General features: G+C 51.2%; 1 protein-coding gene and 1 non-coding gene across 5 annotated transcripts in view; both read left to right on the plus strand.

Annotated features, from left to right (window-relative positions):
- The window catches only part of PTPN3 (protein tyrosine phosphatase non-receptor type 3), a 131085-nt gene that overhangs the window by 71319 nt on the left and 33168 nt on the right, over nt 1–26598 (plus strand). For all 4 annotated transcript variants that reach the window (XM_055146631.1, XM_055146617.1, XM_055146623.1 and 1 more), the window contains 6 exons: nt 867–954; nt 4223–4311; nt 6467–6530; nt 8682–8854; nt 12358–12492; nt 16844–17020. In XM_055146631.1, the coding sequence (XP_055002606.1) occupies nt 867–954; nt 4223–4311; nt 6467–6530; nt 8682–8854; nt 12358–12492; nt 16844–17020 (726 nt within the window). The remainder of the gene's footprint in view (nt 1–866; nt 955–4222; nt 4312–6466; nt 6531–8681; nt 8855–12357; nt 12493–16843; nt 17021–26598) is intronic.
- On the plus strand, nt 11661–11797 carry LOC129401508 (small nucleolar RNA SNORA72). Its single transcript, XR_008628395.1, has one exon. It is a non-coding gene; the product is annotated as a small nucleolar RNA SNORA72 (small nucleolar RNA).

A 26598-nucleotide genomic window follows, 5' to 3' on the forward strand; every position in this document is an offset into this window, starting at 1 on the left:
TGGATCTCAGGGTGATTTGCCGAGTTCTCCGTGGAAATCATTTCTTTCCCGAACATCATTCCCACGTCAGCTCTGACTGCCCACAGACAGGCTCTGCTAGGGAGGCGTCTGAGCAGTGGTCCCACACGTGGCAAAGCCGGCCGCTGCATTAGGTGCTGGTGAGTTAGGTACCCGTGCCGGCAGGCTGCCTCCAGGGGGCTCAGAGACGGCTCTGCGTGAAGAAGCGGGGTGGGCCGGGACTCAGCTTGGCTCGGCAAACCGACACTGGCCTCTGCTCCCCTAACCCGTGCTGCTCCAAACTGCAGTGGCAGCTGTGTTCGTCCCAGGTCAAATAAGGCACCCCCCCTCGCCCCTGCCCCCCCCAGCCGAGAAGGCCATTTCTCAAGGGGCCTCACATTCTTGGGAAGGCCATAAAAACAAAGGCCAAGCAACCAGTGTCCCATCTCAAAGGGCACCGCCGAACCGCTCTCCCAGATTGGTTGCCCAGGCCGAAGCCAGCATCCTAAAATAGGACAGTGACATTGGGGAGGAGCCGGAGGCAGCCGCCGCGCGGGCGGATAAAGGCAGAGAGGCCAAAGAGCACCTCGGAATTAAGCAACGCGGACTAAGCCAGGCGGGAATTCTGAAAGATGACAGTCTCTGGGGGCCGAGTGTCGAGTCGGCTGAGGGTGGTAGTTCTTGAAGAAACGAGTCTGAACTCGGTGCGCAGGGTGTAGCCGAATTCGAGGGGTAGGTAGGCCGAGAGGAAGAACCAGAGGCAGCTCTCCTCCGCCTTAGAGGAGTGCTGCGAGATTTTCATTGATTTAGAAAGTTAGGGCAGCCGACCCCGGCCCGTGGGTGAGCACGGCCTCTTCTCTGCCCCGCAGCGGACTCAAGCAGTCGGAAGCCGAGTCGTGCTACATCAACATCGCACGGACCCTCGACTTCTACGGCGTGGAGCTGCACGGAGGCCGGGTACGTATCCTGGCCCCCGGGCCTTCCGCGTGGCGACCTTGACCTCACAAGGTCTGAAAACCTCTTGGGCGAAGCTGCGTCTTTTCCAGCCTGATCAGACCCGCACCCCTGTGTCTTCCCCCTGGTTCTTGCAAGGCTTAGGGAGTTAGACTCCTTTCACTGGTTACCTGGTTGCAGCTCATCCATTTGAATTGGTAATCTAGGCTTGGGGGGCGGGGTGGGGGGAAGGGGACTCCAGGGGGATTAGAAACAAGTGAAAAAATGAAGTTTTTTTTTTTTTTAGGGAAACAGACGTTTTCTTGAGAGAGGATACTAATTCTCAGGAGAATGTGGGATAGGAGAGAGAGAGAGAGAAAGAGGGAGGGATAAAGAGGAAGAGTGAGAGGAGGGAGGGGGCAGAAGGAGGGAAGGGGGCGGAGAGAGAAAGAGAGAGACAGACAGACAGACAGACAGACAAAAGGCCAAAGGACAAGGGAAGATCATGCTCCCAGAGGTGGGGTGCAGTCAGCTCCAGAATGGAGGTGAGTGCACCAAAACCAAGTAATTTTGTAAGAGCTTCTCATGCTGTGGTTCAGGAGGCAATGTAGGCCTTTTTAAAAAAAGTGTTGCTTTAATAAGCCAAAGTTTCTTCCGCTTAATCTCCGTGCTGCTCAAATTAGAACTGGATATTCAGTGTGATTAGATAAGTATGATGGTATGCTTGTGAGAATCAGTAAAGATTTCCCCTGATACCTAAAAGTAGAACACTAACACCATGAATTTCTATGGCAATAAGTAAAAATTATTCAGTCTTCCCAGACCCTCCAGAACTAGCCCACCAAATCATACCAAGTAGAGGTGCGTTTTATTGTCAGGTAGTGGGAGCAAGCTGTAAATAGTTTAAATGGGCTGTAACTTTAAAAATGAAGCAGACTAATATTTGACATGTTCCCAGAAACTTCTGTGTGCCAAGTGCAGTGGCTTTTGTTATTTTAACTTATTCCCTGGAGTAGTGCTGTGTTGTTTTTTGTTGTTGTTGTTGTTTGTTTTTTAATGATTACATCCCCATTGTACAGATAGACAAATTGGTGATTCAGAAGTTTGGCAAAGGTCACATCATACAGAAGTATGGCTGCAGGGCATGACCCCAACCTGTGAGACTGGCCTCTGACCTCTCAGGGGTGATACATGAACATTTTCTGCCCGCAGCTGGCCCGCACCCAACCGGAAGCAAAGACAGTTGGGTTGACGGTCAGCTCATGCACTCCCCGTTGTTCCAAACGCTTTCATGGGAGACCACAAGGCCCCGTGTGAAGATGACAGCAGCCGGTATAAAGTCAGTTGTCATCCCCTGTCACTACACTGCACGTCTATATTTTTGCAATCTACAGAAACATTTTTATCTCGTCTCCCTGTATTACCTTAAACTGAACCGTGAGCAAGTTATGACAGGCAGTCAGGAGGGGAAAGATACTCTAGCAGATCAGCTTCAGGATCTGTTTGCAGCTAGAATTTCGTCTGTTGCGGTGAGAAAGTTCATCAGTGGTGAAGGGGACTTGATATCTATCTGCCCAAGTTGATCTCTGCTCTTTCTACTCCCCTGGGGCCTTAGCAAAATAAGTCCTTCTGCCCCCCCGGGGGTCCTGAGGTCGGATAATTTAGCAGCCTGCCTGACACCCTCAAGGTTCTGGAGGGAATTGGGTTACCTCTGGCCACAGGACATCAACCCAAACCTCTCTAGCTCTTAATAACATGATAGTACATAGCTCTGACCCACCTGCTTAATACTTACTTCCCTCTGGGATCACAGGGGTCATGTTTAAATACCACCCTGGTTCTCGCCATGCAAATCTGGGTTGGCTTCAAAGCACGCGATTTCCCAGAGTGGGTGCTCTGGGCTCTCCTTTCTGTCGGCATTGTCCCCTCTGGCCGTTCCCCCTAACACCCCCTGTTGTCCTCCGTTGTTCGGAAAGTGATTTTACCCACCGTCATTTGAGAGGCGGTAGGGAATGAATCCTATACTGCATACCAAGCCCTGCTTCACATTCTTTTTATTGCAACACGATCAGAATCTGTGGCGGTAACTTCTAGAATCCCCATTGCCCGAAAAGGTTCAGCAGCCTGAAAATAACACAGCTAATTAAGGGGCAAATCTCAGGTTCACACTCAGGTAACTGAGTCAGCCAGTCAGCCCCTGCCTCATCTTCGTGATTAGGAGTATCTGATTGGGTGGATAGGAGTTCTGGATGACTCAAGGGAGGGAACTGTTTTAATTAAAAATTTTGATTTATTTATATTCACCTGTTCCCAGCTGGATTTACAGCAGCTTATAACTGCTCTGTCTTTCCTCTGCCTCTTCGCAGTTTACGATGCTAACTGCCACCTAGGCTCTCAGCGCGTGCTGAGTGTATTGGATCCTGAGCAGTTTTCATTTAATCCTTGGATGCAGAGCCGGCAGTTTTATACTTCATCCTAATAGTCGTTGCCTTTTCCCGTGACGAGAACTGAAACAAATGGGTTGGGGGGTGGGAGGGGATACTGGGATCATCGGTAGTGGAGAATGGGCACTGGTGGAGGGATGAGTTCTCGAGCATTGTATGACCGAAACACAAGCACGAAAATATGTAAATCTGTAACTGTATCCTCACAGTGATTCACTAATAAAAAATTCGGGGGGGAAAAAAAAAACACCCAAGCAACTCTTACTATCAACAGATTCTTCTTGTGTCTTATAAAATCAGTGACTGAGAAGTGAACTGATCAAATATTCTATTCTATAAGATTGTGTAAATAATGAGCATTCATAATCATTTCATCAAAAAATATTTGTATTTAACATATTGTGTGTGCACGCTTAAGTACTTAATATGTCCTTGATGAGTAAATGGAAGTGTCAGGCTAGTGAGGGAGAAAAAAAAAAAAGCTGTGCAGAGGCGAGTTCCCTTCCAGTTTGAATATGGCATCTCGTCCTGATCGTTGGGGGTGTAAACTGGAGTATGGCTCTTTCACTCTCCCTGTGGATGGAGTGGACGCGCATGGTGACCCCTAACCTGAGTGGCGTCACAAGGCATTGTTGGGCCACGTGCATTCGCCTTGGAGGAGTTTGGTGCTGAGTACTTAGTTCGCCCTTTGCCTGCTTTCGGTAACATTTTCCCTTTGAAGCTGGTGCGAGCTGCTCTTTATGAACCAGTGTGGGTGCCTTAGTTAGGGGAGACCACAGACATGCCCGTAGGGGAGACCACAAACATGCCCGTAGCACTCCGTGACTCTGGGCGCTTCCTCTCTGTAGGATCTGCACGGCTTAGATCTGATGGTTGGAATTGCTGCTACGGGCATTGCGGTATACCGGAAATATATTTGCACAAGTTTCTATCCTTGGTAAGTGCAAACCAGTTCCAATTATTTTCTGAATCATGCATTGAAGATATACTGCACAGAACTAATGGTGTCTCTAATTTTAGACTTTTGTTTCTAAAGAAGGAACTAAATATTCCCCGCCACCCCCCGCCATGTCTTTACCTCTGACCGCCACGTTTTATTCAGATTCATAACTCAGGAAAATTCGAGTTTGGTTTTCTTTAGCATTTTCCTCTCCTCCGACTTTTTTGTCCCCCCTCCCCACTTATCTCCAGTCCCCCTCCCCCCGCTCCCATGGTATGGGATCCTCTGTCAGCATGGGGACAGCATGGCCCAAGTCAGGGGGCTAGGAGTGGAAGCATCCCGGCATCCCTCCCCGGCAGCACACGGGCCAGGGTTCAGGGAACTTCCTCTGGCCAGGAACTGCATTTTCTGTCCATTTGTTATTGACTGAAGTCTAATCAAATGTCCACCTCTGGTCTACAAACCCCGGGCAGCCCCGAAGACGTGCCTCTTCTCTCTCTCTCTCTCTCTCTCTCTCTCTCTCTCTCTCTCTCTCTCTCTCTCTCTCTCTCTCTCTCTCTCTCTCTCTCTTTTTTGGGTCACACCTGGCGATGCACAGGGATTACTCCTGGCTCATGCACTCAGGGATTACTCCTGGCGGTGCTCAGGGGACCATATGGGATGCTGGGAATCGAACCCAGGTCGCTGCGTGCAAGGCAAATGCCCTACCCGCTGTGCTATTGCTCCAGCCCCTAACGTGCCTCTTCTCAAGACAGCCCTGCAGAGCAGTGCTCGCCCCACTGTTAAGGTTTTAGTGGAGGACTTGACAAGCTAATCCCAGGAGTTAAGAAGATAGTTTACGGGGCTGGATTGCCTGGGTTCAATCCCCAGCACTGCCTCCTGGTGCCCTGAGCACCAAGCTAGGAATGACCCTGGAGCACCCAGCTAGGAGTAGGCCCTGAGTACAGCTGGGTGTGGCCCTTTCCCTCGAACCGCACCCCCCGAAAAAAAGTGCAACTTCAGATGCTGGCTCCAGACACTTCTAGTTGTATAATCTTGAGCTCATTGTTTAGTTTTTTTTTAATAAAAAAAAGGTTTACTGGAATCTTATTGAATATCTTTTATTGGATATTAAATAATCATAAATTTATTATTCAGAGCTCAAAATAATTCAAAAGATATTTGACTTTTAGTACTTAATACATTCCTCAAGTAAATACACAGTGCAACACATTTCTCAAGTCTCTATTGGATCAGAATATAGTCTTAAGAAATATCAAAAACTGTTCCTCACCCCTGCGTGAGCCCAGGGCCCACACTTATTCCCTGGTCACAGCTCAGTTCTTATTGAGCTAAGATAGAACTTTGGAATTCATCTTAACAGAACCCTTACACTGAGGGTTTGGAATTGACACACGAAATAAACCCTGTTTTCTAGTTGAGCTCATTGTTCAGTTTGTTTTGTTCGGGGGACCCATTCGGCAGCAGTTCAGGCTTCCTCCTGCCTCTGCATTCAGGGGTCACTTCGGGCAGCTGGATGCTGGGGACTGAACCTGGGTGGGCCACGTGCAAGATAAGCGCCTTCCTCGCTGGCCTCTCTTCTTGGCCCCCGTAATTTTGAGCTGCTAAGTGTTGTCTCTGGGCCGCCGTTTCCTCTTCCAGAGACCTGCTGTGGTCACTACTTTTCAGAACTCCTGCCAGGCTTAGCTGTCGGGACCCGTGGAGAGCTTTCAGTGGTAGGCCCGGCGTGTTCCGTCAGTGATGGCTGGGATTCTGTTACCGTGCAACGGTAGGGAAGGTTGACGGGCACTGGGGCACCGTTCCTGGTGTGGCTGCGCTCTCCGTCCTGTTCAGCTGCTCCACACTGCCCTCGCCTGCCTTCCCCGGTACACACCAGCCCCCAGAGAGTGGCAGTGTCACAGAAGCAGCTGACGGCAAAGGGAGCACACTGCCCGTGGTGCTTGTTACTTAAAAGCCGCCTCTCAGCCCGGCGGCTCTGCCGCGAGCCTCTGCCTGGTGTTCGGCCGGGACGATGGAGCCGCCATCAGTTCTCCGTGGAAGTAAAGTCTAGAAAGCCGAGACCCCCGGCTGGGACGGTCGTGGAGTAGAGGGCCCCTGGTGAGACCGCCACCCCCTCCCTCACCATACGCCTTTTTATCCCCCCTTTTTGCAGGGTGAACATTTTAAAAATCTCTTTCAAAAGGAAAAAATTCTTCATCCACCAGCGACAAAAGCAGGTGAGTTTGGGCTCCGTGGGCTCTGCGCGTCCTTCCGCGGTGCCTGCGGCTTTGAGTTCTTGGGCGGGCGAAGGCGACTCGCTGCAGGTGTAAGAGGCGAGCCCGAGCCGGGCGGACGGACGGCGGGAAGGAGCCGGGGGAGCCGGCTCTGGTCTCTGGAGCTTTCTCTGCCCGTCTGCCTGGAGAAGGGACTTGGTTGGGAGTCGGAGACAGAAAGGGCTCGGGGTCGCTTCCACTCCCCATGCTTTCGGCAGGGTACTTGAACATGCCGCTTCCAAGTTACCTTGTTTGCCGAAGTGCAGTAACGGTCGGTCCCTTCTCAGGGAACCCTGAGACTGAAGTGAAAGCACTGAGTAAAGCATTCAGCGGCAGAGCCCGCCACGGTGTGACACACGTGAGGGCCGTGTGTGTGTGTGTATGTGTGTGTGTGTGTGTGTGTGTCCATGTGCATTTACGTGTGTGTGTGTCCATGTGCATGTACATGTGTGTGTGTGTGTGTGTGTGCGTGTGTGTGTGGTGTGTGAGCGGAGCCCCCAGCTTTCTAAAGAGAGAGACCCACAATGTGAAGGTTGAACTCAGAAGTAAGGAAGCGGTGACCGCACTGGGCTCCGTGCAGGAGCTGACACTTGAACCTCTCATTATGAAACCGAGATGCCTGCTCATTCCGTGACCCTGCACTGCCGGGGCTCCCCCCTTCTTTCTCCATGCCCCTTTCCCGTACCTTTCAAAGATGATCTGTACTTAAGAGCGACCCACGTTGCCACAGAACCTTAGAAGTGAGAACTCGAGAGTTCAGTATACACGCAGGGACCAGAGCCTCGATCCCCTGAGACCCTCTCTGACCCCACCCCCGCCCCCAGCCGGGCCTGCCAGTGCAGCCGGGAGGGGGGCCGAGCAGAGAGACTCGGGAGATGGCGATCTGACCTTCACGCAGAGCTGAAGCTCCAGTCAGGTGCGGGTGAAGGAAACCATAGGGATGATTATTATAGATGAGCCCTGGATTTGTCTGCACTCTGTGGAATGTGGTTGGAGGAACCCAAAGGGCTATAGAATTTCTTTTGTGTGATGGGTGAGAGATGATTTCTTTGGGTGAGAGAGGTTCCCTTTGGGCCGGATTTTCAAAGGAATGTATCAGTGAACTGCCCTTCTGTAGAAGCTCCAAATATATCCAACCTAGAAACGCGAGCAGATTGGAAACGAGAGTTTACAAAGAAAGGACCATAGAAGATGATCAAAAATAGATTCTGGTCACTGGGGGGGAGGGGCACACCCGGCAGTGCTCAGGGGCTGCTTCAGCCTTGGTGCTCAGGGCTCGCTCAGCAGTGCTGAGATTGGGGGGAGCCGGTGCGGGGCTTGGCCCGGGCTCCCGGCATGCAGAGCACATGCTCAGCCTCGTGAGCTCTCGCTCCATCCCTTTGGTCATCTTTACTTCCTCGTTATCTTTAGACATTGATTAACAAACCCTCCCTGGGGCTGGAACCCTGCCTCGAGGCCTGGAACAGACTTTTCATGCGTCCCAAGCACCCAGTGTTCTGCTAGCGTGACCCCAAGCACTGAGCCAGGAGTAGCACCATTACCATATGTGACCCCAAACCCAGGGGGGAAAAAAATCTTGCCTTGCAGTAAGACTGTCCGACTAATTTGTGGCCTTAAGCTTTTTGTGTATACGTTTGCCTTCCAGGTCCCTCTCAGCAGTGTTCAGGTGCCCTTCCTGGCTCTGTGCTGACAGGTCACCCTGGGTCACTCCTACAGTGCGCCAGTGGCCACATGTGCCAGGGTCACATACAAGACAAGAGCCTTCACCCCATACTATCTCTCCCGCCCCACCAAGAGAACGTTTTGTTTGTTTTGTTTGGGGTCACACCCTGTGATGCTCAGGGGTTACTCCTCGCTCTGTACTCAGGAATCACTCCTGGTGGTGTTTGGGGGGTGATATGGGATGCCGGGGATTGAACCCGGGTCAGCTGCATGCAAGGCAGACGCCCTACCTGCTGTGCTGTCGCTCTGGCCCACCGATAGAGCTTCTGAAGCCAGCTTTATGTACTCTGTTGCATCCTCCCTGATGTCAGCCCCACGGGGTGTACTGAGTACGCCTGTGTGACTCGACTGTTCTCCATCTGTGCAGAGTAACTGTCTCTTTTCCTCCCCCAGACGGAATCCAGGGACCATATCGTGGCCTTCAACATGCTAAACTACCGGTCTTGCAAAAACCTGTGGAAATCCTGTGTGGAGCACCACACGTTCTTTCAGGCCAAGAAGCTTCTACCTCAGGAAAAGAATGTTCTGTCTCAGTACTGGACCCTGGGCTCTAGGAACCCCAAAAAGTGAGTATACCTCAGACCGTGTGCGTGCTACACTGAGATGTAGGCATGTCGGGGCCGGAGTGACAGGTGGATCTCAGAACCACGGCAGAAGGTCCCTCTGAGGGCAGCTGTTCATCCCCCATCGCCCCCCACATACACACGCCCCAGAGAGCCTCTGATTCCCGCTGTTCCTTCTGACTCCTCGATGCCATGAGCGGTCCTCAGGGCCCTGGGAAACCAGCACTGCAGGTATTTCCACACTGTGCCCTCGGAGGGGTGATCATGGCAGTGACCCGGGGCCTCTGGAGGGGCCCGACGTAGGAACTTCCGGGACCTGTTATCACTGAGCCAAACCCCCATCCTACCAACGGTCATTTCCCCAAGATGGTCCTGAATAACGATTGCAGAGAGATTGTGATTCTAGAGTCCAGTGACTTTGGGCCCCGCCACAAAGAATAGTCATGAAATACTACTACAACTGCATGTCCAGCTAATCATTGTTGCTTGTGTATTTTGTTCATGCACATGCTTAACTCTGTTAAACCATTTAATTCTTGTAACCATTCTTACCACCAACCATGCCTTGATCCACAGCGATGATACTCAGAATATTTGGTGAAGCAGAAGAAATTAATCTACAGATTGCTTTCAATTTAGATAGCAACTCACCCCCTGAATAAGCCATGCGGTCTATATTTTTGTGATTTGTTGGTTCTAACACCATGAGGTGTAGTTGAAATTATCAGCTTATTCTTAGCATTTCCAGATCAATGTTTATTACTTTGAAAAATTGTCTTGGGGCTGGGATACGGCTTAGCGGTAGAGCACTTCCCTTGCTTGTGTGAGGACCTGGGCTCAGTTTGGGCACTGAAAACGAAACCAAATTGAACCAAAACCCCACTGTTTTTTGTGCGATTGTCATTGAGATGTCTCCTTTCTGTGCCATTGTTTGATAGTTGGAACTGATGATAGATTGAATAGGGAACACATTTTGGGCTGGAGCAATAGTATAGCAGGTAGGGCATTTGCTGTGCACGCAGTAAACCCAGTTGCAGTCCCCAGTATCCCCTATGGTACCCCCGAGCCTGTCAGGAATGATCCCCGAGCTCAGAGCCAGAAGTAAGCCCTGAGCACTGCCAGGTGTGGCCCCCCCCACAGCAAAACACAACAGAAAATTAGCCAGTTTCTATTAGCATCAGTAATAGTATTTATCCTCTCAGTTCTGAGGACCCAAGAGCAAATGTATTCAGAGGTTTTGCACTTTGTCCGTGCAGTTTATTATTTGTATGCATGTAATACTCGAGACCAACCAAGTCAGAACATAGCTTATTGGAATGTATTTACTTACTTCTCTTGGGCCTCGTCCCCTGGGCCGGCTGAGAGGTGGCCAGGTGAGTAAGCAAGCAAGCACGTGACCTGCAGGTGCTGAGATTGTCACCAGGGATTGTCATGGGCCTGGGATCTATCTTTCATATAGATGCGCGCATGCGTGTGTGTGTGTGTGTGTGTGTGTGTGTGTGTGTGTGTGTGTGTGTGTGTGTGTGTGTGTGTGTGTGTGTGTGTGTGTAACTCCCTCCTGGGTTCCATCCCCAGCACACACATGTACACACCCAGCTCACACACAGACAAAAGGGGGGGACTCCATTGCTGGGCAGCCTGGGTTCACATCCCACCTGCATCCCTGATCTTTCCCTTCTTCTCCTGCCAAGTGCGGCCTGCAGTGGGGCAGGCAGTGCCTGGGCACTGCCCTGGCTGAGGAAAATGTCCACAGCCACCCTGTCGCAGGAACTCGGGAAGGGTTTGGTCAGACGATCCTTCTGCCATGGGCGTAAGTGGAGACGGGGTTTCGGTGAGGGCCAGTGGCACGCTGGACTGGGCTGAGGGGCCAGCATGACCTCGCTCACATGTCTGCGGTCTGGAGGGGAATGAGCAGTGTCACTTGCCTGGACCCCTTGTCCTCTGTGTGTTAGCACAGGGCCTGTTCAGGTGGGCTGTCGGCTGGGGGCGAGAAGATTTCTGACCCAGAGACTGGAGAACGGTCACAAGCTGGCCCAGTCCCTGCAGGCAGGGATTGGCAGCTACCTAAAGGCAGCCCTGGGGGCCACTTGGGATATTGGGGTACTGGTGGGGGCGGGGCTACCAATACCAGCTCCAGCAAACTGCAAACTTCAGCCCTTGATAGCTCCATTTTATAGATGAGGAAACTGAGGCATAACATTGCTTCGTGATTTTCCTGACCTCTAGAGCTGTGTCCACCTTGGATCCATTGAATTTTAAGTCCACCAAAAAAGAAAACTTGCCTGGGTATTTTCCAAGCTTATGGGACAATCGAATTTCTCCTCCTCTCTCCCTCCCAGGACTTCCTATTTATAGCCTGTGACACATACTTTGGGGAAATGCTCCATTAAGCCTTTGAATCATCCAGCTCTCGGCCCCGCTTCTGAGGCCGGGCTCTCAGGAGGCCTTGGGTGTCTGAGGCAGCGAGCAGGTGACCCTGCATTCGGCATCTTTGATCGGTGACAGCAGCATGTCTGACTGAAAAATAGACCACTTCTGTACTCTTGGGGGAGGGTGGTATTACGTCTGCTCTCTGGGTTTGTTGTTGTCGTGCCTCGCTCCGATTCGTTTGTTGGTTTTAGGCTGCAAGGAAACGTATGGGCTATTTTAATAAGACACAAAGCCGTACTTTAACATTTAGACGTGTCAGTACTTCTGAAAGGGTGATCGCTGATGGGCGGTAGCTCCAGACTCCACTCTCCGAGGGATGTGGGCAGCCAGCACCTCAGTTCTTTGGGTAGAAGAAACAGAATTCAAGAATAACCCGCCTCTGTGAATATTATCATCATTCTGATGTTGTGATAATCAGGGCAGGTGCTAAGCCTTCGCTCTAATAAGACCATGCGAGTGTCCCAGACCTAGTTCGTTACCTACCTAGGTCTGCTGTGAGAAATGCTGGTGATTAATCAAGGACAGGGAGCCAGGCCTGGTGGGCAGGGGTTGGGGGGGTAGGTTGGTGTGTATGGTGTAAACCTTTGAGGCGAAAGAACAAGGCCCAGCGCTCAGGTCTGCTCCTTTATGAAATGTGTCTCCGTGGGTCTTCCCTGAGTGGTTTACAGTGGCAGCTCCTGCCGGTGGGAGAGTGTCAGGTGCCGTGCCCGGAAGGGTGGGTTCACATTTGTACTCAGGCCAGTGAGAATAAGGCAAGAGTTCCTTGAATTGACTTGCGCCATCTCATCTGCGTTATCCAGGAACGCCTTTCTATCTGGTAAGGTTTGGCTCTATCCGGGAAGCAACTTGGTTGCCCTGCAGTATTTTCACCGGAAGACATACTCTTTGAAGAAGCCCGGCCCACAGCTAGCACTTGTGACCAGTCTCTCTGCTCCTCATAATCCTGGCAGGTGCCACTGAAACACACGTCAGCCCGTGCCCCTCGGGGAGGCAGCGTGTGGGGACCATTCGCAGATCCTGTCACATCTGTCACCAGTATGTCAGTGCAGAAACTGAACTTGCATCTGGTTTTTCAGGTCTGTAAATAACCAGTATTGCAAAAAGGTGATTGGAGGAATGGTGTGGAACCCAGCCATGCGGAGATCCTTATCTGTGGAGCAGCTAGAAACCAAGAGTCTGCCCTCTCGCTCTCCTCCTATCACTCCCAACTGGTATGTTGTCTCCCCACCCCCCCCCCCGCCCTCCCCCCCCCCCGAAGTCTACCAGTAAACATTATGTCTACTTTTAAAAGAAAGAAACCCAAGGGGCTGGAGCGCTAGGACAGCGGGTAGGGCGCTTGCCTTGCATGTGGCTGACCCGGGTTCAATCCCCAGCATCCCATATGGTCCTCCAAACACTGCCAGGAGTAATTCCTGAGGACAGGGCCAGGAATAACCCCTGAGCATCGCTGGCTGTGACCCCAAAAGAAAAAAATTAATGAATAAAATAAAGAAACCCAGTCAGTTTCTAAATACAGATGGCCTACCACCAACTTTGGTATTTACATACCTAGCTCTTGCAGGGAGCTACTGGACCCGCCCATTTTCACGAAAGACATGAATCTAGGTAGCTGTGTTAAAAGGGTTTTGTTTTTGTTCTTCTTTTTGTTTTTTCTTTTTGGGTCATACCTGGTGATGCTCAGGGGTTACTCCTGGCTCTGCACTCAGAAATGTACCCCTGGCGGTGCTTGGGGGATCATATGGGACGCCAGGGATTGAACCCGGGTCAGCTGCATTCAAGGCAAACAGCCTACCCGCTGTGCGAGAGCTCTGACCCCTAGGTCGCTGTTTTTCACAGTGTGTGGTGAGCTTTTTAAAGAAGTTACTTGCTCTAAATAAAATTGAAAACTGCATCCTGTTGTAGGAATTAAAGTACCCAATGGGATACTAATACTTCCAAAAATCCCTTGATGAAGAAGCGTGTTTTGTGGGCCTGAGATATAGTACAGAGGTTAAGATGCTCACTTTGCTGGCAGCCGACCCGGGTTGAGTGAGTCCTCACTCCCCCCTGAGCGCCAACAGGCAGGAGTGATCCCTGAGCATAGAGCCTGGAGGAGGCCCTGAGCACTGGTGGGTGGAGACCACCCTCCACCTAAAAAAGAAGGCATGTTTGACTTTTTTTAGTCTCACGATTTCCCATTAATATCAGACAAAACGAGCTCGGGGAAAACCTAATACAGGTGGTGTACGACCCATGTAAGGAAATGTGACTCTCAGAAGCAGTGGCCAGTGCACACAGGGAAGTAGCCTCAGCTGCCAACTTTAGGATGATGGATTGACTCTGCTTTAAGGGAGGGAGGCGGCTCTTGGCAGAGTGACAAGGGCACTGGGTCCCTAGCTGAAAGCCTGGACTCTGATGGTGACCCTTCTGTTCATTAACGATTTCCTTCCCTCGCCTCAATCTCCTCCCCTGTGAAGGGTCGTAAAAGTCACCACAGAGGCAATAAACCGTGCAAGTGCCTTACAGACTATTAAAAAAAGAGATGGAATTACTGTTTTATTACAGCGTGCCCCCCCCCCGCCCCCAAGACACGGGCTTATTCTTGTAAATGCAAAGCAGCTACCGTCCATCAGCAGGAGGGGAAAGCAGGCGGAAAGCCTCATCCCCAGGCCCCTGCTGGGAAAAAGCTGACTTTCCGTGCCTCACCCAGGAGTCGTAGACACGTCAATGCCCTGCCGGAGAAGGACCAGCCGGAGCACTCCGGACATGATAGAGCAGAGGGCGGGAGTGATACTGCAGTTGGGCAGGGTGCTTGCCCTGCACGCGGCCAACCAGGGTTCAATCCCTGGCACTGCCAAAGGGGTTCCCTGAGCACAGAATCTTTTATTTTATTTTATTTTATTTTTTTTGCTTTTTGGGTCACACCCGGCGATGCACAGGGTTACTCCTGGCTCTGCACTCAGGAATTACTCCTGGCGGTGCTCAGGGGACCATATGGGATGCTGGGATTCGAACCCGGGTTGGCTGCGTGCAAGGCAAACGCCCTACCCACTATGCTATCACTCCAGCCCCTTTGAGCACAGAATCTTAAGGAAGCCCTGAGCACCATCAGGTTTGGCCCAAAAATGAGAGAGAAAGAGGTGGGGACTGGGAGGGGCGGGGAGAGAGAGAGGAGAGGAGAGGAGAGAGTGTACCAGGGCCAGAGAGATCATAATAGCGTGAAGGTTCTTGTCCTGCACGAGGGCCAGCCGGGTTTGATCTTTGGCACCACATGTGCCCCCGTGAAGCCTGCCAGGAGTGATCGGTTGCGTGCAGAGCCAGGAGTAAGCCCCGAACACTGTCCGGTGTGATTTTAAAGCCAAAGAACAACCAACCTTACCCCCTCCCCCTGCAAGAAAGAGCTAGTACAGGAGGGAAGACACTTGCCTTACAGGTGACCCACCCCAATTTCATCCCTCGTTTGGCACCACATACGGTCCTCAACAGTCACCAGGTATGCCACCCGAATACACACACACACACACACACACACACACACACACACACACACACACACGTTAAAAAGTAGTGAAACAAGCAGTGGCTGTTCAGGGTCCGCCTCTGGGGCCACATACTCTGGGCAGGGGGCAACGGTGGACGTCAGGGAAGTGCTTCGGTTCCCACCGTGGGCACCTTATCCTGCAGTGGTAGATTTGCACTGTGAAGTAGCAACTCAGTTTGTCTGAAAGTCTCCTGGGCAGCCGTGCCAAAGCCCAGGCCAGGATCCAGAATTGTGGGTTCGGAGCCGCCACCTCCCCGCCCCCCCAGGCCCCGAAGCGCTGCCTGTTATTTATAGGTGCCCTCCTGAGGAGTCACGAGCCTCCCTGATGCTACTGTGGACGTTGTGTTATTGATTACCCGGGGGCGGGCAGGTGCTGTGAAGATTGCGGGCAGGGACTGGCTCAGGGAGGACCTGTCTCCCAGAGGAAGGGGCGATGGAAGAGCCGGGGCCAGGGGAGCAGAGCCTGGGGCCTGGAATTGCTCATCAGGCCCCCCCGAGAGCACTGCCTCATCCGAGTCACTTCCCAGGAGCAAGTAGACACAGTTGAGCCCGGAGAAGGGCTGTGCCCTGCCCGGGCTCTTCCAGCTGCCGTCAGGGGAGCGCGGCCATGCTCCTGGCCAGCCCGGGCCGCGGCAGGTCTGTATTCTGAAAAGGCAAGCCTGGCTTTTTGGAGCAAGGGAAGATTTACAGAGAAGCCGTGCAGTGATACAGGGTTGAATACGGCCAAGAAGTACACTTTGGCCTTGAAATCACGTACGTGTTGCCATTCAAGACTCATCAGGGGGTGAAAGTAGACTAGAGACTGTACATGATGGCCATTCAATACTCCTATTGCAAACCACAACACCCAAAAGGAGAGAGAGAGAACAAATTGGAATGCTCTGCCACAGAGGCAGAGTGGGGTGGGGGGATGGGACAGGGGGGTGGGAGGGATACTGGGTTCATAAGTGGTGGAGAATGGACACTGGTGGAGGGATAGGCTCTCGAACATTGCATGAGGATAAAACAAGCACGAAAATGTGTGAATCTGTAACTGTACCCTCACTGTGACTCACTAATTAAAAAATAAATTATTAAAAAAAAAAAGACTCATCAGGGGGAAAAAAAGTACATCCTTGGTCAATATGGTTTTGAAACCTTGTATTTATACCATTCCGACTCATCAGGGGGAGAAAAAACAAATCCGTAGTCAGTCTGGCCTGATTATGTCTTGAGAACTCGAAGCCTCCTGGAAGAATGACTCCCCTAAGTCAGCACTCTTCGCCTCCCCAAAGGGTATAAATCCCTCTCGTCCACCCTGGTGCGCAATTGAAGCTGTGTGGTGGGGGATTGCCATGGTCCCAAGTGATTCTGGGTCTCAGGGTGGGGGAGGCGGGGGTCGAGGTGAACCAGCTCTGACTACCCAGCAGCCTCCACCAGCGCATCCTTCCAGAGGTCGGACAGGGTACAGTTAGATTCCTGAGAGCCTGACTTTTTCTTTTTTAACTGCCTGTAGAATTGATTGAATAATATAGGACAGAAATTTGACACATATTTACACGTCATTAAACACATTGCTGGTTTTCATTCAACACCTTAAATTCATACAGCAGCTAACATTTCATAGCTGGTTGAATAGGGTGTAGTAACACCACATGTGACCATGTACTGTGGAGAGCACATGACTTTGACATAGTGGGAATTTGAAGTTGGGGTGGCCGGGGTGGGGAGCAAGGTAGTGATTGAATTTGGAAACCCAAGCCGCCTTTAAGACTTAAAATTTTGCTGACCGACTAGTTATTCAAGAGGTCCAGGGATACAGCACTAGAGAAAGATATTCTGAAGACCCATGAAAATTATGCTTTTAGATTCTGCATATCTGTTAGTATCGCTTGACTTCAGAATGCATACAAGTGTTGTCTCCACTGAGACTAGGTTTGTCATTTATTTGTAAGTAAGAGACAAAGTAAAATGGTTCATTTCAAGGAAGATCATTTCTCAAGCCCGTGACATTTTTCAGTGGAATTCGCCTTCAGTTCTTTCCTCCGAACCTCTTTCCCCAGGCGCAGTCCGAGGCTCCGGCACGAGATCCGAAAGCCACGACACTCCTCTGCCGACAACCTTGCCAGCGAAATGACGTACATCACCGAAACAGAAGATGTGTTTTACACCTACAAGAGCTCTATGTCCCCCAAGGACAGCGATTCTGACGCCTCCCAGACCCGCAGCCCACACCGAGAGTAAGACGCTTGCTGCTTTCTTTGGGGGCTGCCCTTTGGGCCGGGGGTGGGGTGGGGTGGATTTGCTCAGTGGTGGAGGGGTAGTTGGTCAGGGCTGGAGTGGGCAGCCGGCTCTCTGCTGGGGAGAGGACAGCTCAGACTCCCCCTCCTTCCCCTCGAGGGAAACAACCTGTGGCCGGAGCATCCGCTTATTCTCCAGGCTTAGATCTGCTCTTCCAGTACTTAACGGGTGTCCCCTTCCGGGGTGTGAGCAGAGCTGAGTTGAAGTGGCTTTGGATTCCCGAGACAGATGTGTTAATTGTCAGAGTCTGTCTCAGGTGCCCGCCTGCCTTATTTCAGTGTGACCAGCTCCCTTCACATCTCGAGGCCAGGAGGGGGAAAAGGTCTCATTGAAAATGCTGGGTTACATTCTCTTATTATTTCATAAGGTGTATCTGCTTCACTGTTACCCTTTTTGATTTGATTACCAGGAAGCTCAGACCTACATAAGATGCTTAATGGCATTAAGTTCCTTTCCCCCAGATTTCTGATCTGCTCTTCTTTCCTTGTCTTATTAATGGGTCTTATTTTTGTCTCTTTAATAAGTTTGTAGTTCCATCATATTTTAGGGTAAATGATCTCAAACCAATTTTTTTTAAAATTGGAGAATGTTTGAGTCATAGCTATTTGGGAACATCATAGAGCAACTAAGATGAGCTTCAAAATAGGGAAACCAAATCTAGAAATAGATGAATCAGGGTAAAAATCCATAAAAAGAACATGTTAAAGTAAAGCATAATGGCAACAGAGCAACTTCATTACTGTCACTGTTGCACTGTCCTTGTTCATCGATTTGCTTGAGTGGGCACCAGTAATGTCTCCATTGTGAGGCTTGTTGTTACTGTTTTTGGCTTCTCAAATATGCCACGGGGAGCTTGCCAGGCTCTGCTGCATGGGCGGGATACTCTCAGTAGCTTGCCAGGCTCTCCAAGAGGGGTGGAGGAATCGAACCCGGGTCGGCCGCGTGCAAGGCAAACGCTCTACCCGCTGTGCTATCGCTCCAGCCCTGTTCTGTAGTCCCAGCAAATGAGTGGATCTGATGATTGTTCCAACCAAAGTCTTTACATATAACTCCATTACTATACATAGTAACTTCATTACTAAGACACAGAATTGACACTAACTGTCCCTAAAGAAATGAGGAAATCCATGCAAAAAAAAAGATAAAGAAACTAAGTCTCAACCAAGCAGTGGGAGAGAGGGAGAGGAAGAAGTGGCCTGAGAGTGATAGAAGGACAAAGATGGAGGGTCTTGGGTGCTTGGGTGATGGTGGAGATGGAATAACTTTGTACACCAAGACTATAAACATTAACACTATTATAGTCATCTCACCCTAACTACTACAACGAAAACAAGAAATAGTCTCTAATTCGTGTATTTATATGAAGCAGTTCTTCTCAAAAATTGTACAGAGACTTCTCAAAAATTGTATAGAGATGGTAATTTAAATTATAAATAACTTGTAAAAATATCGTTAATGCTATTATCTTATACCCCCTTACCTTTATGTCTCTCCCACCACCCCTTTCCCAGGTTTCTATTGTCAGTGCCTTCTAGTTTGTCTTTTTTATTTTGTCTTGTTTGTAAATCTATTTTAAATCCATATACTGCATAGATAAGTAAATCATTCAGTACTTTTCCCCCTTCTATTTTGTTTTACCTAATTACCTTTAGCACCTCCCATTTTGTTCTGAATGTAAACATCCACATTTTTATAGTTGAATAGTAGCCACTACTAAAAATGTCACGTAAATTTTTGATCCAGTCACCTATCGATAGGCAATTCAGTGGCTTCCATATTTCAGCTGCAATAAGTGCAATAAACAATGGGGCAGATGATTAAAAAAAGAAAAAGAAAAAAGAAATGAGGAAATCCTAGCCATTAGGTGTCCAGTTCGGTTGTCCCACACTTTGCCCAAAACATAGGCCCACATGACCGCCCCTAGTAGCAGAGGATCGGCAGGAAGACAGGTCAGTTCATCCGGACCCTCTTACCCTCGTGGTGGGGAGGCTCGTGCACGCTGAGCTGTGTTCCAGGCACAGGTGAATCTCGAATCTCCCTCCCCACTTCCTGCGGGCGGCGGTGGCTCCCGCTGCGCTGCACCTCACCTCAGTGCAGAGTCTAGCTAGTCTGGACTCCTCAACACCCCCAATTAAATAATCCCTCTGCTCATTCTTCCCGTGTGACCTGAGCTTTATGACGGCCTTGTTGAAATGCTCACGCTCAGCCCCGAGGAGGGCGGAACAGTCTGCGTTCCTCTGCTAGGCACCGGCTTAGAAAGAGGAGGCAGGACCGCAGGTGGGCGTGCTGCGGATGTGTCTGTGTACGCCCAGAGCTCCATCACTTTGGTGAGAGGAGAGTGAGGGGCCTGACTCTGGGTTCTGGGCTATCCCGTCACATGCCCAGTGTTGACTGTCCCATAATGGGTTTGTAGTGGTGCCGGATGGTGCTTTACCTAGACCAGTGTTTCTGCAAGTAGGCGGTTAGTGCCCGTACCCCCGGTAAGGGGAGACAGTAGTGGGGGCTGGAGCAATAGCACAGCGGGTAGGGCGTTTGCCTTGGCACGCGGCCAACCCGGGTTCGATTCCCAGCATCCCATATGGTCCCCTAAGCACCGCCAGGAGTAATTCCTGAGTGCAGCAGAGCCAGGAGTAACCCCGGAGCATCGCTGGGTGTGACCCAAAAGCCGGGGACGGAGACGGTAGTGACTTAGAGTGTACTTGGTGGGGTGGGGGGGAATGCTCTCTGCTTGCTTAAGGAAGGCAGATCAGGGGCAGAGATGCTGAGTTTGTTTTCTGTAAAGGGGGCAATAAACCAAATAAGTTCAGGCGCTCTGATCTGGGCCTTTGCTACGCAGGACAGTAGTCACCAGCCACAGGCACAGGTGCAGATTTTAATTACCTGCAGATGAATCCAGGTATACAGTCCCGCAAGCCTCATTTCCAGTGCTTCAGAGACACCTGGACGTAGTGGCCGCCGTGTCAGACAGCGGGGACACTAGGAGTTTCCTTCAGCACAGGAAGTCGCTGCTGTAGAGTCGCGCCTTTGTTGCGGGTTCTACGTGGGGTAGCACCCTGGCCCTGCTCGCTCCGTGTCTGCATGCTGAAAGGGCGTTTCTCCAGTGGAATGCGAGAGTGCGCAGGGCTGGGGTCGCAGCTGTGGGCATGTCCCACCTGTGCTAAGGCGTGGCCCTGTGGGCTGGGGAGTGGGGGGGCTGTTCTGAGAGATGGATGGATGAATGGACGGACACACAGACCAGTGGCAGGCACAAGTGGCAGACAGCTGAGTTCTGCTCACAGTGTGTGGGTGCTTACGTGTATCCCTGAGACCCACACACGCTTTCCACCTCATTGCGAGGACCTGGAAGCCAGTGAAACAGGTTGTTACCTGCAGGGGCCTCAGGCTATGTGGGCAATTAATTAGCACATCACCCACCTTCATCAGCACCTGCCACTTCGGTAGAAGGAGGAGGTTCAGGGGGGCTCCTGAGAAATCCCATGACATATCCAACGCCAGACCTTCTTACGGTGACCTGCTGTCACCTCGTGGAATGACAGCGCACCTCAGCCTGAGCCAACCAGTGCCCCGAACGGCTCACCCACAAGCTCGGGCGAAAGAAACAGAATTGAAAATTCCCCGCAGCAGAGCCCTGTGTGAGCTAAGTCATTTCTGGTTCAGTTCACCTCTACTCAGGGCAGCTGGATTTTTTTTTTTCTTCTTCTTCTTCTGGATCGCTTCTGCAAGACCTTGGAAGAGGGATCATCCTGGGGCACTCTGGTCTGCAGCTATAAATGTTCAAAGGGACGAACACTGATGATTCCAAGGCACGTCTTCCCGGCCAGAGTGAGCCTGCAACAGCCCTTTCCGGAGTCTGGCTCGCAGCGGTGTGCTCTGCCTGCAGGGCGGCCCGTGCAGGGAGGGCACCCCCTCCTGCTGGTGGGAAGTCCCCCTGCTCCCATCGGTGGTCACTGGCTTCCCTGGACCTGTCAGTGCCTAGATGAGAGAGGAAGGTCGCTCTGTACTTTGGAGGGAAGAAGGGAGAAGGGGGAAAAAAAGAAAGAAAGGGAAAAAAAAACCACCTCCCATAGTGGTTATTTCAGTGCATATTTGCAAAATGTTTAAGAAATGTTTGACATGTTTTATACAGCAGATTTGTGTTAAGAGGCAAAAAAGAGGTATTCTGTCAGAGAAATGAGATGAATAAGATCATAGACAGCCGAGGATGGCTTCTTTTAGAATTAAGTGTAATCTGCTGTACCCGTTTAAACGAGGAGAAGAAAGAGAAAGGAAGCAAGAGAACGCTTCGACTTGGGCTCGGCCCCGAGCACCGGGCCCGGGGCGCCCCGAACATTATCTCCCGGGGTGAGTCACGCGCGCCGTTGATGCCATATTTAGAGCCGTATAGCAAAGTTTATGATTATAGTTGTGAGTCCCTGGCAGTTTGCTTTGTGCCTGGGAGGCCAGACCCTTTGTGCGACTCCCAAGGTTCCAAGAGCCTTTTCTGGGTTCCTTTGCTCACACTCCCGAGGTGGCGCCACAAAAACAAAAACAAAAACTCGCTCCCCACCCCAGAAAATGAAAGGAGGGGAAGCTAGTGGAATGGGCTTTGCAGAGCAGACCCTGGCGGGAGGCAAATCTTAGTCGAGCCTGTCGGGGTTATATTTGGAAAACTCTGTTGCTGTATTGTGACGGGTCTCCAGAGGAGATGCAGAGGGGGTGGGAGGAAGGGTGGGAGGAGGGTGGTGTCTCTCCGATTTATTTGGAGCCGGCCTTGGGCCCGAGCCCCGGGGCTGCTGCTACAACTTTTTATTTCCATTCCCCGAGCATCGTACGACCATGTGAATTGCTGTTGAACTCTGCACTTTGAAGTGATTGAAATGGCAAGCTGCCCTTCATGGTAGTTCTCTCCCCTGAACGCCACAAGGTATAGGTCCGAGGTCCCCAAGTTCTACCGGGGTGGCCCTGGTGGTCCCCAGCAGGGCTGTGTCCCTGGGACAGAGCATGGACCACCCCGCCCAGTATCACCAGGAGAGTTCCCCGCACCCCGTGAATGTTGCTTAGTAGGCTCTGCCCAGCCCCACGATATATAACCAAGCTTCCAGATAGCCATGTTGGCAGTGCAGGAACTCTGTGGCCACCTGCTCAGCTAGCGAGCGCCAGAGCTTCCCCGCGGCACCGTGGCCTGTTCTGAGAGACAGTTTGGGTGTCCAGACAGCGGAGAAAAGTCTCCTCCTCAGCAGGTGCCTTGCCCTGTCGCCTCCAGCTCCTGGAACAGCACAGGTGAGGCCCGTGTCCAGCTCTCCCTGGCCACTGTGCCTGTTTTTGTCCTTTGAATGGGACGGAGCCAGTTTTCTCAGCCACTCTACACCCTCTCAGTCGCCACTCACCAAGTGCCCGTCAGCCCTTTGCTCTGTGGTGGCACCCCGCTTGGAATGCCGTGGTGCCCTGGGCTCCATCCGTGCTTTAAGGTCCTGCCTGGGCTTTCTCACAGTTTCAGGTCTCTGTCTCGGCTGCGGCTGTGTGTTTGACGATAGCTGTGTTTCACCCAGAGTGCCTCTTCTTCTCTCCCCCACCTCCTGCCAACCCTGTGTTTGAACTGTTAAGTCCGTATTTCCGATCCGCCCTGGAGGACCACCTCTGTGATACAGACCGAGCCTCTTCGTTGCAGCCTGATGCTGTCAGGGGGCCCCTTGTCCCTTTAGGCCTTCTAGAGTAGACAGCTCTTGGAAGACAAGGATAGAAACTCGTTCGTCTCTTCTCCCAGACTCCTGCAGAGAGCCTGGCCTGTCGTGACTACTGGGGTAGATGGATGGTGGATGGATGGATGGTGGATGGATGGATGGTGGATGGATGGATAAATAAATGGATGATGGGCAGGTGAATGGATAGGATGACTAAATGGATGGATGCGTGCATGCTTGCATGGACTGATGGGTCGACAGACAGACCAAGAAACAGCTATTTAAATTCCTTGATCAAGGATAGTTTAAGCAGCATCCCAGCTCCCACAATGCAATGCCCACTCGGCCTCGTCCATGTTCCCGTATGGGCAGCCTCACTGGCATGCAGTATCACTTACATGCCGGAAATCAGACATACGTTTACTTGGGGTTTGGGCTGCCTCTCATCCATGAACAGGGCCAGGTGTTGGATATTGTACCAGGCATATGTCAAAGAGACAGAACTTGCTCGTTGAGTTCATGGAAATTTAGCAGGTGCTTCCTTGCCATCGAGGTTTCTGGGCACCCAAGGGGCAGCCAGGGAGAGCATTTATTCCCTTGCATCCACTCGTGACGCAGCTGAGCGCTCCGGAGAGCCACACTTCTGAATTGTCTTCCTCTTGGTCAGTTTCCTCTTTGAGTTAAGCTCCGGCCCTTGATGCTGGTGACAGAGGTGAATATCCTGTGGAGAATGGCTCCATAACATGAGGACTGTTCTTTCTGTGCCCAGTGACCTTGCGTAAGGGTTTTGGTGAGAACTTTCTTTGGGATTTTTACTCAGAAGAGACTGTGCATGCTGGGTGAGCTGCCGTCCTGCTGGCCCCCCCACACTCCAGCTTTGACCATGGCCCCAGAACAGGGGCCGCCGTGGAGAGTGTCCTGGAAATGTGGAATCAACACAGAGCATTCCCTTCTCAGGAGCTCTCATCTTGTGCATGCTGAGAATTCCTTAGCCCACCTGTTCTGGGCGCTTGGGTTTCCAGGTTCCCGGAATTTACTGAGTGAATTCCGTTCTCTCGTTTTAGCTAATCATAGCTACCTCGTCCAGGCACTTGTTTTTTTTTTTTTTTTTCTGGTTGGTATTTATTCAGCATGTTAGCTGAGCATTTGCTATGTGCCTGGCCCTGTGTTAAGTGCTCTGGGACAGGAATAGGAGGAGGCCTAAGAGCTTAAAAGCCACGTGGGACTCACCATCCCCCTCATAGCATTCAGGGTGCAGCAGACACCTCACTACTCCCCCTGGTAAGGACTGTGAAAGGCTCAGGGAGCGGGTGGAATATGTTTGGGGGAGGGGGCACCTAGGGTTTAGGAAAGTGTATTTAGGGGAGGAGGGATGGGTTTGAGCCGCAGCTTAGCAGTTCCAGGGGCAGCTCCTGGCTCTGTGCTCAGGGACCACTCCTTGCACTAGGGATGCTCTAGTAGTGCGGGGGATGGAGCCAGGAAGTGGCTTATCTCCTGGACAGCATGTGTCCAGCAGTTAAGTCATGCACAGCAAGTGCCTTATCGCCCTCCCATCTCTACAGCTCCCCCAAGGGCCGTCTTTCCATATTGCATTTCTGTTTTACATCATGAGTCTTCTGCTCACAGGCAGTTGGGGTCAGTTCCGCCTGGTCCCCAGATGCCAGTTCCAGGCCTGCTGCTGAGTCCCCCGACATCCCCCCCCGCCCCCCCACACACACACACTGACAGGTGCCTCCTTCTGCTCTTGCTTGGTGGGCCCCCCTCTGCCATCGGCTTTATTCAGCTCACATTTTTGTCTTGCTTTCCTGCAAACCTGGGCTTCCCCCTCCTCCTCACCTACAGGGCACCAGGTACCCAGCACCAGGGAGTGGGAACCCCCTCGCTCCGGCCTCTCTGCTCCCCGCACGGTGTCCGGGGGCCTCCTGCTCCTCATGTGCTGCCACTTCCCGTCTCTTCCGGGCCTCCTCGCCACCTGTATGTCCGTCTCCCATGCCGAGAAGGCTGTTGCTGCCTCCTACAGGGAGCAGATGATCAACCAAATAAGAAAAAAACAGCAGACATCTAACAAATGATCTAAATGCAACCTCTATTTCCCTGGAAGATGCAGGATTGAGGGACCCATTGACTTTGGATATATTATTTTTCAATAACCTGGGCGACTTTTTAGGTTGGGTGTTACTTTTTTGCTTCCTTGGGGGGCCACACCCAGCAGTGCTCAGGGATTACTCCTGACTGGGCCCAGAGTTCTAGGTGTGGGTCCAAGGAACAAACCCAGGCTGGCTGCATGCACGGTAACCATCTTACCCACTGTATTATCTCTCCAGCCCCTGTAAGTGGTTACATTTTATATTCAAAAAAAGGAAAATCATTTAAAACCCAGTAGGAAGCAATCCACAGATGCAATGACTAGGAATTAAGTGGACACCGTGGATATGCACTAGATTACAATAATACCAGAATTCATCCACTCTCTTCTCTGTGGTCACCTTGTTCTTCCTGTTTTCACTGGCCCGCCCTCTGTCCTTTCTGTCACATCTGCTCTCTGCAGGCTTCGAAACATCCGAAGTGCAGGTGATCTTTGCAATTTCTTTGTATTTAAGGTTCAGGTCCACGCCTCATGTTGGGAAGATGACTCCTAGCCCCACTGGGCTTTGTCCTGAGCAGCCCTGCCAGGCACTGCCCCGCACTGCCAGTAAGGGGCGCTCTTGCAGATGTTACAGCAGCAAAACTGGCCGGCCTCCATGGGGTGGCCTGAAGGCGGATATTTTATCTATTAATTTATTTGTTTTCCCATTTGTTTATTTATTTTTTAATTGAATCACAATGTTATACACATTTACAAAGTTGTTCATGATTGGATTTTAGTCATATGATGTTCCAACACCCATCCCTTCACCTGTGTACTTTTCCTACCACCAGTGCTCCCAGCTTCCCTCCCACCGCCCCCATCCCACTGCCTGCCACTAGGGCAGGTACTTTTCTTCTCTCTCTCTCTCTCTCTCTCTCTCTCTCTCTCCCCCCCCCCCGTCTCTCTCTCTCTCTCTCTCTCTCTCTCTCTCTCTCTCCCCTACCTCCATCTCTCCCTCTCCCTCCTCTTACCCTCCCCCATTCCTTTTGCGCCTTAAGGTTTCCAGTACAGATAATGAAAAATTATCAGGTATATTCCTTTACCTGTGCCCTTCGCCTCCCACCCCTCACTCTTGTGGCAGACTTCCACCACTGACCTGTCCTCCTGTTTACCCTCACTTGGATATTAGTCTCATACTACATATATATATTTTATTTCCCAAGGCAGATATTTTTAGCTTCTTTCCAGCAAATTAAATTCTCTTCATCTCCCTCTGAAAATTTAACACTAATATACAAGTTCAATTCTAAAATATCTTCTCTTGGGAGCAGAGCGAGAGAGTGCAGGGGGTAAGGCACTTGCCTCACATGTGGCCGGCCCTGTGTGGGCCCCCCATGCGCCGAGTCACTCCTAAGCATAGAACCAGAAGCATAGAACCCTGACCACCACAGCACGCAGCCCCCAAAGAACCAACAGATGAAGAAGTGAATGAATCCAAAAACACCTCCTCTCTGAAGCGCCTCCTCTCCATAGCCCTTTCCTCAAGCCAGCAATTTGAAAACTGTGAAGGCCAAACTCTTCTCTTGCATGTAAATGAGTTTTTATTTCTCAGCCAATCTGTCACTTCGTTCTTTTATTCGAATAAATTGAGATTCTGACTCATGCTGTGTGAACATGACACAGATTCTGTATTTTAAGTAAGGCCACTGGAGCCTCTGAGGAAACGGAAGCTCTGTTTTCATGCAGAGGCCCCTGGAGGGGAACCGAGACCAGGTTTCATGAGAGGCAT

Source organism: Sorex araneus, chromosome 1 (genome assembly GCF_027595985.1).
Source record: "Sorex araneus isolate mSorAra2 chromosome 1, mSorAra2.pri, whole genome shotgun sequence".
Classification (NCBI taxonomy): domain Eukaryota; kingdom Metazoa; phylum Chordata; class Mammalia; order Eulipotyphla; family Soricidae; genus Sorex; species Sorex araneus.